The sequence below is a fragment of the Thamnophis sirtalis genome, unplaced genomic scaffold (assembly GCF_051295495.1).
Source record: "Thamnophis sirtalis isolate CommonGarterSnake01/CBP01778 unplaced genomic scaffold, rThaSir2_p1.2 scaffold_4, whole genome shotgun sequence".
Lineage (NCBI taxonomy): Eukaryota > Metazoa > Chordata > Lepidosauria > Squamata > Natricidae > Thamnophis > Thamnophis sirtalis.
The window spans coordinates 63,346,152-63,360,341 of record NW_028261384.1 but is presented as its reverse complement, the minus strand read 5'-3'; the positions used below and the strand labels follow the sequence as shown (position 1 = coordinate 63,360,341).

General features: G+C 40.5%; 1 protein-coding gene across 1 annotated transcript in view; it reads right to left on the bottom strand.

Annotated features, from left to right (window-relative positions):
- Nucleotides 1-14,190, bottom strand: part of ITGA9 (integrin subunit alpha 9) — a 584,270-nt gene that overhangs the window by 288,364 nt on the left and 281,716 nt on the right. Inside the window, exons 16-17 of the mRNA XM_087713055.1 lie at nucleotides 13,357-13,506; nucleotides 5,470-5,546 (exon numbers count right to left, since the gene is read on the bottom strand). Of these exons, the coding sequence (XP_087569181.1) occupies nucleotides 5,470-5,546; nucleotides 13,357-13,506 (227 nt within the window). The remainder of the gene's footprint in view (nucleotides 1-5,469; nucleotides 5,547-13,356; nucleotides 13,507-14,190) is intronic.

Below are 14,190 nucleotides of genomic sequence, written 5' to 3'. Positions count from 1 at the left end.
ATTAAAAAAATTGAAAAAAGATCCAATTTGCTTAAAATCCCAATTTTAACCATAACCCTGTCCCATTTTTAAAACTTTGTTAGGATTTCTATATGTGACATTCTTAACAAATATTTTACAAAACTGGTGAATGAAATTTCTCCAATAGATAACCAGGTGCAATCATTTGTCTTTTGAAAAGATAGAGTGAAGTTCAGTCAATTTAGTAAAGAGTTAAAAGCATTTCTATGTTTTTGGCAAATAAGAAGAATTTAGACTTTCTGTACAATAGGGTAATTATTTACACTTTCTTCCACTGAAATCTTCACTTAGTTAGACATAATTAATGCAAAAGGTAATATTTTTAGTAACAAATCAGACATTAATAACTGCAAGTTCTATTTTTAAACTTATTCTAAATATCCCAAATGACTCACTAACTGCTGATAGAAGAAAATCTGGACTCCTTAACTTAACTACTAGAATCAGTTCTAGTATAAATTTTAAAAGATACATGGTCTTATATGCATATATTCACACCAACCATTCTCTGAATATTATATCTGAATTACAGTTAAGGTGTTTGTGCAAATAGCAGCACCGGATCCTTTTTTCAAGCACATAATCTGGCATAGCAGCATTTCATCTCAAAGCAAAGCCACTTATCAAAAAAGAGGCAGTATGACACTAGAAACTTCCTTTATGGTCAAGATGGCCATTATTGTATCCCTTATCTTAATAGATGGCTTCTCACATCTTCATAATTTTCTTCAGAGTTTTGCACTCAGAATACTTATTTATTCAAGGAAAGGGTTATTGTGCTCTGATATTATAGAGTACATATTAATTTATGCCAATGAAACATGAACATTGACTTCACAATTGATATAAAAGTTACAAGTGGTGCAAAGAGTCATGGAAAGATGCATACTCAGCATTACAAGACAAGAACGACCTTCACCTGAATTAGAGAACAAATGAAAGTATACAATATCATCAAGAAAATAAAACAATTGATATCATCAAGAGAATTAAATAATTTGAAATGGCGCGATCACATGGCAAGAAGAACTGACAGCAGGTGGACCAAGGCACTCACAGAATGGGTCCCACTTGATAAAAAGGGTCCATAAAAGAGATCTATAACAAGATGGATTGACAACATCAGCAAGTATTGCAGGCCCAACTGGCAAAAAAAAAAGCTCAGGATTGTATTGGTTGGAAACCAGTGACGTGTGGTGAGGTTTATGGCTGGTGAGGCACTGACAAAAATTTTTTTAGACTTGTGGACTTCAACTCCCAGAATTCCACAATCAGGCATGCTCAGTTCCAATTTAAAGCAACAGCATTTGTTTTTCTCCTTTGCGAAATGTTTCCTTCTTTCTTTTTCTTTTTCTTCTCCTTCCCCTCCTTCCTCCCTCTTGCCCTCCCTCTCCCCCCCCTCAAACACACACACTCACACACACACAGAGAGAAGTTGGATTGGACTATCTCTCCTACCCCCTTCCCTCTCTCACTCAAACAAACTCTCTCTCAAACAAGCACACACACACACACACACACACACACATACACACACACACAAAATTGGATTGGAGGGAGTCAGGGAGACCACAGTAGGAGGCAGAAAGGCAGTCAAAGAGCCATACTGGAGCACACACACTTTCCCCCAGCCTCGGAAGGATCCAGCCCAGCTTCACTGATTACAGGTTTGAAAAGACAATGTGGCTCTGCCTGCAATCAAACTATACTTGGGGAGCACTTCCCTCCAGCCTTTGCCCAAAGCCCCACACAAGGTGGATAAAGTTCAAATTCCTCCCCCTCCCTCCGACCCACATGTACCTTTTCCAGCTGTTTCAACTCTGCTCTTGTCTGTCATCATGAAAAGAAAAAAAAATGTAAAAGGAAAAAGGTGAGAGCTGAGGTCAGGCTGAGCTAGTTGCTGCTTCACCATGGATGACTCTGCTTAACCGTTTAAAAAAAGCCTCTAAAAAGCGCCCTCTACAGGAGGAGGCAGGAGAATGACATGCCTCACCTATGTCAGGAATTTTTAGACTTTTAATCCTTGCTTAACTCTGCTCGAGTGATCATAAAATGCCTAAAGTCAAACTAGATGAGGCACGTCGTTCTCCTGCCTCCTCCTGTAGAGGGCACTTTTTTAGAGGCTTTTTTAAACAGTTAAGCACTAAGCAGAGTCATCCACGGTGACTGGCAGCAACTAGCTCAGTCTGACCTCAGCTCTTGCCTTTTTCCTTTTACATTTTTTTTTCTTTTCATGATGACAGTGGTGAGGCTCTGCCTCCCCTGACTGCACGTCACTGTTGGAAACATGAGGAAGTGGACTTTATTCTGCAATGGAAAGACAATGGTGAAGAAGAAGAAGAAGATGGGAGAGGAGGAGGAGGATATGTTAACAGTCCAGGATTTGAAACATTGCCTGCTAAAATCTAAAAATGAATTCTGTTGCAATTTTCTCCTTATAACTCTTGACTTTAGATCTCTGAGCAGGTAATTATGTGGTGACTTACATGGGAAAATGAACCTTAGATACCTTCTGTTCCCTACTATGTTGAAAAAAGCTTCTATCATTTGCTTGTTTGGAGAAGCAGATATTGTTTAGAATTAAATGGCTTCCCCAAACCTGGAGGCCTTCTGACCAACCCACAGTCAAACAGTTATGATAGGCTATGAAGGAAACTGCAATTCAGTACATCTTGAGAGCACCAGACTGGGGAAGGCTGCCGTACAGAATAAAATCAAGCAGATCCAATTCAACAGGGCCAAAATTATAAATCTTGTTCAGATATCCTGAACAAAAGAAAAAAACATTAAGAATGAAATACACATCAATATTAGCAGTTTAGATTTTTTTTCCATAACAAAATCCCATCATGTTCTTTGAGGGTTTGAATTTTGACAATGGTCTAATATTAATTACTGCCATCATTTCTGCTTTCTATATTTTAATAATATTGTTTTTGTTACAATGGGCAGCTGATTTTTTTCAAAATCCTGAATTTTCCCATCACTCCTTGTTAAACTATTTTCCCTATATATTATGTTCTTTAAATTATAAATATAGTGGACATAGTATTAGTAAGTTGTTCTGGAATATTTGAATAAAAGTACCATATAACTGAAGCAAATAGATCTTTGCTATGGAAATATAGTTAAACTAAATAAATTAATAATACACAACATAACTGCTCGGAAGAAAAGCAATTGTTTCCTCCACCCAGTAGAAATCAGTTCAAGGATATTTACATGGGGATCTTTCACCATGCAACCTCCACAATAACAACTTTGTGAGATACTCTGAGCTAAGGGAGAGCACACAAAATCACTGAATTTCCAAGTCTGAGGTGGATTAAATTTGGATCTTCCCAGTCATAGGTTACTACTTAATCGCCACATCTCTTTGGCTCTTTTAAACAAATAGCCTCATACAGGTCAGATACACTTTCTGCCTCTTCTATACAAGGAATGAGAGGAAATATAATTACCCTAACTTCTCTGCTTTTTCCATTATTGTTGCCCTCAAACTTCTTCTGTTTTTCATGGTACTACATAGAGTACCGTTATATTTGTGTAGTCCACAGGGCTGGATTCCCTCTTCAACTGCACTGCTAGGAGTCACCTTTCTATTTTGCCTAAGGGTAGTCCCTGCCCTTCTTTACTTAGGATTAGGATTTTCTCCTGCTGTATTCCACTTTACACACATCCACAGCATTAGAAGAATCCATTTAAATCATCCATTCCAGTCTTGATTAACAACACATTAACTAAAGTTTTCTCTCTTAACAATTTAATATTTGGTTATTAAATGCAAGCAAAGTTGGAACTGTTGCAAAATATATCTGTACTCATTTGTTTCGGGAAAGAAAATGGCATGATACAACTATACAAATAGTTTAAAATGAGACAGCTTTAAGAAGAAATAACAAAAGTACAATACCAAAATAACAAATGATGAGGACAATTCATTTTAGAATGCTATGAATTTAATGACAGCCCTTCAAAACTGGCTAAATCAAGAAAAAGATTCCATTAGTCTGAAAGGAACTGTATTTTTGATATAGTAACAGAAAACCTGATTAAGCTTTTCTCTTTCTTCATCTTATACACTAATGAATTAGGAAGAAGTCAGTCTGATATTCTTCAAATTTTCTGTTTCCAGGTTTTAATGCATGTTTTTTCCAATTATCACTTCCATTTAATATCTTCAAAGTCATCTTTGTGAATCTCTACATCTATGCATTTAAAGTGTGTGTGTGTGTGTGTGTGTGTGTGATTGGTTTTTTTCATTTTTTCATTATCCACTTGATTGTAAGATGAATAAATGCGCTCTACATGGGGCAGCCCTTGAAGAGTATTCGGAGACTTCAACTCGTCCAGAACGCAGCCGCGCGAGCGATCGTGGGTGCACCTCGGTACACCCACGTTACACCTACCCTCCGCGAGCTGCACTGGTTACCGATCAGTCTCCGGATACGCTTCAAGGTGCTAGTCGTAACTTATAAAGCCCTTCATGGTATTGGATCTGGGTACTTGAGAGACCGCCTGCTGCCAATTACCTCCCACAGACCCATTAGATCTCACAGGGTTGGCCTCCTCCGGGTTCCATCTGCCAGCCAATGCCATCTGGCTGCTACCCGGGGGAGGGCCTTCTCTGTGGCAGCTCCGGCCCTTTGGAATGAACTCCCTGCAGGGATTCGGACCCTCGCCTCTCTCCAGGCCTTCCGAAAAGCCGTCAAAACCTGGCTTTGCCGGCAGGCCTGGGGGTGATGAGTTCCCTCCCCTCTCGACATGTATGGTTGTGCGACTGTTGCTTATTTTTATTATTTGTATTTCGTTTTGATGTTTCCCTTTCCCTTTTTGGATTGTTCGCCGCCCTGAGTCCTCCCGGAGAAGGGCGGCATATAAATAATAAATTCCATTCCATTCCATTCCAAAGTGCAATTTTATTTGGTTTAAGAAAATAATCAATCGTTCACTTTTTAAATTGCTGTAAGACATTAGTTGTGCAACTTCCAGAACTGGGCTTTTACACAGCCAACTTAGGAATTTGAACCTGAAATCCTATGATAATTGGGCTAGGAATTGCAAACCCCTGACTCAGATTACATGGAAGAATCAATATCCTTGCCAAAAGTCTCACTTGCCAAATTTGTTTATCAAACAGATTGGTCTGTCTGGGGATTTTGATCTTCTAGCCATGAAGTAGAGTCTGCAAGATTTGGAATAAGAATCCAATTATCAATGAACTCATGTTGGAACAGTTTACAGCTTTGCTGGGATCAGTCCAGAGTTCTAAAGAATATCTTGTGTCTGACCATGCTTGCTTACTCACCTGTAACCTTCAATCTGACATGACTACCTCTCAGTTTGCACTCAAGATATCTAAACTCTTCTTTACAATTGTGAATTTTCTTTTTACAATCCAATATCTCATAATCCAAGCCATTTTTAATTGAAAAAAAGGCTACTTACCTAGATAGGAAGAGTTTACACTGGAGTTTCAGGTCAGCAGCACAGTCATCTGACTGACAATTTCTTTCAAAAATAGTCTATAAGAAGTCAGGAAAAAAATAATAGAGTAGAAAAAAGATTTAGATAAAATCTCCTCTATTTTAAAGGGTTCTCAGCCCCAGAAAAGAAATGGATGATATCTGTCCCAATATCTCCAGACAGTGCTGGGGGGGGGGACCCTTTCTCTAAGGCCAGAAATTGTTGCCCATCACCAAGGAAAATACTAAGGCAGATGAGTCAAAGATCTAATGTGATAGAATGCAGCCTTATGTATAATAAATTATTAATTATTTCATATCTCACTGGTTATTAAAACTGCACAAAAAAGGTCAGTTGACCAGAAGAAAATGTTCAACCTAGGGTAATACTTTATTGGCTTAAGTCAAATGTAGTCAAACAGTGAGCAAAAGAACATCTCTCTAAGCTGACTATCAGCAAAAAACCTGAGAAGTAAAAAGTTTCATGCTAAAGATTATTGTCATAGTCTTCAGACAGAATCTAGATGGGAGTAGTTTGAGGAGTATGAGAGCTGATTTGGTGTAATGGTTGAGGCATCAAGCACAAAGCAACTCATCTTGTGTAGCTTTTGGCCAATCACTTTCTCTCAGCCCTAGGATTCAATGGCAAACCATTTCTATTTTGTGTAAAATAACTAAGACTATTTCCACTAAATGTCTTGGCAAATGAAAGCACATTCCTTAATAGTTATAAATGTAAAAAAAACACATCCCTGCTATTAAAGAAACAGACATGTTGGTGTAAGGGGTGTGGGGCTTAGAACAGCTGTGAAATTCCTTTGACTGCAGGAAATATTTATTTCCACATCAATGGGAAACCCATGTTGTGAAAGTTCCAGGATGCAAGGGCTCCAAATTCAAAGCCCTTTGAACATAAGCGTTGGTGAACAAGAGAAATTGCAATCCTTGAGCCTAAGTAGGTTGGTATGAAGCAGATTCAATGTCAAACTGAATGAGTTCTATTCTATGGTACAGAAATAAATCATGAAATATATTTGTGCAAATTATACCATAGCATTAACAAATGGCCAGGACTCATAAAATAAATTTCATTTTTAGGGAGTCAAGATCCACCATTGCTATTAGTAAACACACAAACACAAAACTCAAAGTGAAAAATAAGTTGCCACAATACTCAAGTCATTATAATAATGGACATGGGGGGAGGGGGTTTAAATTAAAATTAATTATACTTAGTTAAATTAAGTTATAGCACAGGATAAATTCCTCCTTTTGGGAATGCTATTTCAGTTTCTTTTCTAGCTATATCACAACATATAAACAAAGTATAATAATTGTGGCTCTAATCCATTAACTGAAAGTATCTTACACATCTAGACTAATGTTACATTATTTTATAAAAGTCTGACAATGTGCTGGAGTAATCATGTTTGATGAATCTATACTGAGTGTTCTGAAATACAATGCAAAACTACAATTTACAGGTAATTCTTGTTTAATGACTACCTTGTTTAGCAACTGTTCAGTTACGATGGTGATTAAAAATAACTTTATCCTTGCACTCACAACTTTAACAGCAAAGGAAATAAGATAATATGCAAAGTCATGGTTTCACTTAGTAACTGCTTTGCTTAACTACTGAATTGTAAGTCTCAACTCTGGTCCCTAGCTGAGAACTAGTGTTTGTTTAGTGTTTAGTGTTTATTAGGACTTGTATGCTGCCCACTCTCGAGAGACTCAGGGCGGCTTACAAATAAAGCAGGAAGGGGGAACATATAAAAATTAAAAAACAGACATTAAAATTCACAACATTCATAGCTCAGAATGGAGCTGGATAAATCAACAGCCCCAGGCCTGCCGGAACAGCCAGGCCTTAATCGCTTTGCGGAAGGCCGGAAGAGTAGTAAGGGTCCGAATCTCCACGGGGAGATAGTTCCATAGGGCCAGAGCCGCTAAAGAGAAGGCCCTCCCCGGAGGAGTCGCCAGCTGACATTGACCGGCAGATGGAATACGGAGGAGGCCTAGTCTGTGCGATCTTATAGGTCTCTAGGAGGTAAATGGCAGGAGGCAGTCTCTCAGGTAGCCAGGTCCTAAACCATATAGGGCTTTAAAAATAACGACTAGCACCTTGAAACATGTCCGGAGACCAATGGGAAGCCAGTGCAGCTCGCGGAGGATAGGTGTAACGTGGGTGTACCTAGGTACACCCACTATCGCTCGCGTGGCTGCATTCTGGACTAATTGAAGTCTTCAAACACTCTTCAAGGGCAGCCCCATGTAGAGCGCGTTACAGTAATCCAGTCTTGAGGTGACAAGGGCGTGAGTGACCATCCGAAGGGCCTCCCGGTCCAGATAGGGTTGCAACTGGTGCACCAGGTGCACCGGGGCAAAGCCCCCCCCCCTGGTCACAGCTGACAAGTGATGTTCTAGCATCAGCTGCGGATCCAGGAGGACTCCCAAATTGCGAGCCCTCTCTGAGAGGTGTATAGTTTCACCCCCCCATCCTTGGGAGGGAGCATCAATAGCCACTCAGTCTTGTCGGGATTGAGTGCAAGCTTGTTTGCTCCCATCCAGACCCTGACAGCCTCCAAGCACTGGCACATCACTTCTACCGCTTCGCTAAGTTGGCACGGGGCGGACAGATACAGTTGCGTATCGTCCGTGTATTGGTGGTATTTAATCCCATGCCGGCGTATGATCTCACCCAGCGGCTTCATGTAGATGTTAAATAGGAGGGGGGACAGGACCGAGCCCTGCGGCACACCATAGTTGAGGGGCCTAGGGGTCGATCTCTGCCCTCCAACCAACACCGACTGTGACCTGTCCGAGAGGTAGGAGGAGAACCACCGTAGAACGGTGCCTCCCACTCCCACCTCTCGCAACCGTCGCAGAAGGATACCATGGTCGATGGTATCGAAGGCCACTGAGAGGTCAAGAAGCACTAGGATAGAGGAATGACCCCTATCCCTGGCTCACCAGAGATCATCTATCAGCGTGACCAAAGCAGTTTCCGTGCTGTAACCAGGCCTGAAACCCGACTGAAAGGGATCCAGATAATCAGTTTCATCCAAGGTCCATCGGAGTTGAAAGGCCACCACCTTCTCAACAACCTTCCCTACAAAGGGGAGGTTGGAGACTGGACGATAGTTGTTCAAAATGGCTGGGTCCAGAGAAGGTTTCTTCAGGAGGGGTCTCACCACCGCATCCTTTAGGAGGTGCGGGAAGGATCCCTCCTGGAGAGAGGTGTTGACAATTGTCTGGAGCCAGCCACGTGTCACCTCCCTGCTGGTCGAGACCAGCCAGGAGGGGCACGGGTCCACTATACAGGTGGAGGCACTCATTGCTCCCATGGCCTTGTCCACTTCCTCAGGAGCGACAAGTTGAAACTCGCTCCATAAAATCCGATCAAGACTTTCCCCCGGTATCTCAGCTGGTACCGTGCAATTGGAGTCCAGGTCCGTCCGAATCCGAGCAACTTTATCCGCCAGAGACTGGACAAATTCCTCAGCTCTACCCTGTAAAGGGTCATCCGCATCCCTCCCTTTCAAGAGGGAGCAGGCTATTCTGAACAAGGTGTCTGGGCGCCATTCTGCGGATGCAATAAGAGTGGAAAAATGCGCACATTTCGCCGCCCGTATTGCCACGAGATAGGTCCTGATATAGGCTCTCATCAGTGCTCGGTCAGATTCAGAGTTACTAGCCCTCCAGCGGCGCTCTAGGCGTCTCTTTTGGTGCTTCATCTCCCGGAGTTCCTCGGTAAACCAAGGAGCCCTCCTGGATCCACTACCTCGGAGAGGCTATAAAGGCGCAATCCGGTTTAGAGCCCCCGCCGTTGCTGTATTCCAGGCAGCAACTAAGGACTCTGCCAGACTGTGGATGAGAGCATCAGGTATTTCACCAAGCGCTGTCTGAAATCCCATAGGCGCCTGGGGTGGAACCACCTAATCGGTTCCCCCTCCCTACAGTGGGGGATTGGTTTCCAAAAGTTAAGCCTCAGTAGGAAGTGATCAGACCATGACAAGGGCAAGGTCTTAATGCCCTTCAAATCTAGATTATGTCTCCACTGCTCCGAGAGGAATACGAGGTCAAGCGTGTGACCCGCTAAGTAAGTTGGACCCCAGATTACTTGGGTCAAGTCCATGCCTGTCATGGAAGCCATGAACTCCTGCGCCCCATCAGAGTGTTCGCCGAGTGAAGGCAGGTTGAAATCCCCCAGCACTATAAGCCTGGGGAACTCTACCGCCAGCTCGGCTACTGACTCGAGGAGCGCAGGGAGGGATGTTGCAATGCTGTTGGGAGGTAGGTATGTTAACAACAAGCCCACTTGACCCTCAAGGTCCAACTTCACCAACAGGGACTCACACCCGACAAGCTCCGGAGCAAGGATCCTACGAGGAACTAATGACCTTCGGATGATGACAGCCACTCCCCCACCCCTTCCCTGGGGTCGTGGCTGATGGAGCACCTGAAACCTTTCTGGGCACATTTCAGTGAGGGGGACTCCTCCCTCCTGGCCCAGCCAGGTTTCAGTAATACATGCCAGGTCTGCCCCCTCGTCTAATATTAGGTCCCGGACGAGGGGAGCTTTGTGAACCACAGACCTGGCATTTAGCAACAATAGCCTGAGACCAGGGCCCTGACAACTCTCGCCATATGGTCCTGGAGTGGAACTAACAGGGCCGGAAGGAGGGATCACTGTGACGTAGCGGACCCTTCTTCCCCGGTAATGGCTAGCCCTGAAGTTCGCGTCGTACCTGCCCCTCCCTGTCATGACCATAATGCTCCAGCCCACCCCCGCACCCATAGACCCCATTTCCCCTCCCGTAGCCTCCGCTCTCTCCAGCAGGTCATTTATATCAATCATTCTAGGACGACTATCTCTCTAAGTTTATGAATTCCCTTCATTTTTTGTGGTTTGACAAGGAAACAATCAGAAAGCTTTATTTGCACTTCAGAATAGTCAATTTTCTGTGGTATCCAAGATCAGGGAAATCCCTGTTAATGTAACTAAACAATCAAGCCTATAATATACATGTGATATTACTGCATAATTCTATCTTCTTTGCTATATAGTTTAAACTAACCAAGCAAGGATGTAACAAGAAATTACCATTCGTTTTAAAATGAAATCTAATGGCTCTGATCTTTAATGATAGTATATGCATATATTCAATATAGTATAACCATGCATGAATTTGGAGTATTTTCTTGCCTGGAGATCTGGGACAATACCTTTAGTCTATAAAAAGAGCAGTAATAGCGATGGATTTTTAAAATTATTGCTAGTTGTTTAAGGTAGCATGCCACTGATTTAAGTGCTATTAACTTTAATGAATCAAATGTGATTATTCTTCAGAGCCAACAAAAGACTGGAAAAAAATCACACTGTTTTAACAAACAGCAGAATGATGCTCACACAAGATCTGAAAAATGCCTAACAAATTTGATAGATTCATTTAATGAGAATTGTTAATCTATTTTAGAACAATAAGATTTGTAATAGTGCTAATGACACCATCCTCCAAACATCCATTAATAGGAGCAATGTCAGTGTTAAAAAGCATAGTGGAGTGATATTCAATATTGAAAAAAAGCCATTCAAGACAAGAAAATTTCTACAGGAAAGAAAAAATAGCAGTTTCTTCACATCAACATTTGGAGGGGGAGTGCTTTCTGTTTTCCCAAGGTCATGATTGATTGTAAGACTTCAGACCACTGTTTCTCAGACTTGGTAACTTTAAGTGGGTAGACTCCTATAGTTTCCTAGCCAGGATGAATATCTTAAAGTAATCAAATTTCAGAAGCATTGTTTTAGGTGCACAGCCTGAGACTGTTGGGGCCAATACATCTTCAAATGTTTTGGGGCTTCAAAGGGGGCAAAAAAATAAGTATTCATATACATGAATACTTCTGTTTTAATTAACAGTATATGTAAAAGAAAATGTTATATTTCCAGGATCAAATTCCTGCTTGCAAACTAGGGGACTACAGTCAATCCACTTGCAAGCAAAGGACCAGCTGTTTAAAGGAACAAACTGCAAATCTTTGAAATGTTTTCCTGCTGGTCCATGTACAAATTACAAGAGCTGTTTAGGTTACAACCGTTTAGTTAAGTAAAATAATAGCAGATCTTTCAACTACACATGAAGATAAAGCTACAAAAAATTAAATTCTAAACTGCAGTACTTCCAACCAACTCAGTCCTCTTTTCTCTACCACATAGTGATTTGGTAAGGACAGCCAGTCCCAAAAGCTCAGATCAATCATATTGTATCATAACACTGGGTGGAATCATTTTTAGATTTCCTGGTATGGAAAACATCAATTCTGTGCCAATTTGGGGTTCATCCTGGCCACTGAATTCCAACACATGAAACCTGGTACGTATATGTGGATGAGACTGAATGCCTCAGAGATTTCACCCAACCAAAGAGGGAGAGGGAGGAATATTTCTAATTAGACAAAAGACGGAGGAGTTGGAGAAAGTCATTTCCTGTAATAACAGAAAGATTCATATATGGGGAGTATTGGGAATAGCAGAGATTCTCCTTGACTGAACAAAGCATATGCTCAGCACAAAATGTAATCATATGATTCTCACTTGCCACAGATGATCTAAAACAGGAATGGCCCTTTAGTTATTCAGCTACATTCACCATCACTCCTTAGCACTGTTGGCAAGAGTAGAATGGATCTGTAATCTAACAACTTCTGAAAACTACTTATTTTGCATCTGTTATCTAAAAGATAACTATCTGTCAAACTGATTAGGCTGGTCTATACCTTAGCCTATCTGCTCTCTGGCTATTTCTTCAGTTATTCTCCTCAGCATATTATAAACTCTATTTCCCATAGGACTTCTGTATAATGTAGGGTGCATTTCCATATTACCATATTACCAAAGGAGGCATCAACTGGAAAATTCTCTGTATAATAATTCATGTTGTAATTAATTGCTTAACATTTTAGAACAGAAGAAATTTGCCATGAGATATTAAATGAGAAGGGACAAGCTGAAAGCATTGAAGAGGCCAGACTACAGATTTATATAATAAATTTCTTCATTAATTTATTAGGGCAATTATCCTATAATAAATAATGAAGGGACAATATTATAAGAAGTACATGAGCAAGTCCCACTGGAGTTAATGTGGCTTAGTTTTTCAGCAGATATGGGGTGCTAATCAGGAGAATTTCATCTCACTCTGCTCCTATTCCCACTATTAAATATGTGTTTCAAAACTGCTCCAGAGTCCCAAAATATTTTGGAAGACATCCAAGAGGGGATAGAAAAAGAATCTATCCCACTAGTGATAGGTCTTTTCTTAACAGAATGATATCAGTTTTCAGCCTATGTCTTGAATTCTGATTTAGTAGTAGTATAAATAGCAGTTCTGCAACAGTATCACATAAGATAGAAGCATTGTGAAAAAATACCTGGAAAAACTGTATGAAAGCACTGCTTCTGTTCATCCCCTACTAAATAAAGGAAGGTGAGAGCCAGTTTAATGTAGTGATTAAGCTGTAGCCTAGAAACCAGGAGACTGTTACTTCTACTTCCATCTTAGGCGCAAAAGTCAACTGGATGATTTTTGCCCAGTCATATTCTCTCAGCCCAGCCTATCCACAAGGTTATTGTTGTAGAGAACATAGGAGAGAGTATTGTGTATATTTACTGCCTTGAGTTACTTATAAAGTAATAAAGGTGGGATAAAGAACTATTAAAATAAATAAATAATTCTAAATACTGACTTACCTAACAGTTCATTCAGAGAAGAGAATCTCATTTTTTCCCATTAGGGAAAAAGACAACATTGTTTATTTCAAACATTGATGATTGCTTTTATAGGAACACTATCCAAACTCTAACCTGGTTTCTCTGTGACATTTTCTGGCCTTTTTTCCATTGGAGTACAGGTTTGAGAGCAGGTAATTCTTTTTCCTCCTTTTCCAGAATATGTTCCCCAAGGCTATATGTAGCTTCAAAGACAATTGGTGATATAACATCTTTGACTCTTCTCTATAAAGAGATTAAATGAAACAGAAAAAGAACAATTTAATTCAAAGCATAGAGGGGGTTGTAGAGGTACAAACCAGGGTATTATCTTCTTGCACCGTTTTCTTTCTCCTCTGTCATGTTTTTTTCCAGTTAATTGTTCATCTTTTATACTTGATTCTAAAAGTATGCTTTCCAATTTCAGGTTTAGAAATGGGCATTTTCCACCAGTATCTTCAAATAGCTTTCAACAGCTTTTCAAGTTCAATTCACTTGGTAAACAAAACTTATTATTTGCCTTTTAGTGGGGTTAGTTATTTTCATAAAAGATTTATTTTCCTAAACAGAACTTTATGAGGAAGAGGGCCAATATAACTAAGAGATATACTAAGAGCAAATGCATGGGAGAACAAATGTATGTGAGTCAACTTACAGATTCAAAATACATATAGCAACTATATGCTAAAGTTACGATTTTAATGACCTTTTCATAACATGTATAAGAACTAAGTCAACTATCCATCAAATCCACTTCAGCTGTTTCCTGAAATCCCACCAACAACTAATACAAACCATCATACCATAAAGCTAGAAACACCCCAGACTAAATGTGTGGAAGATACTCTAGCCAATCTCTTTCATTTTTTCAATGGTTCTCCATTTCCACACCCATATCCTGAACAAAAAAACGGAGCAACATATCCCAAA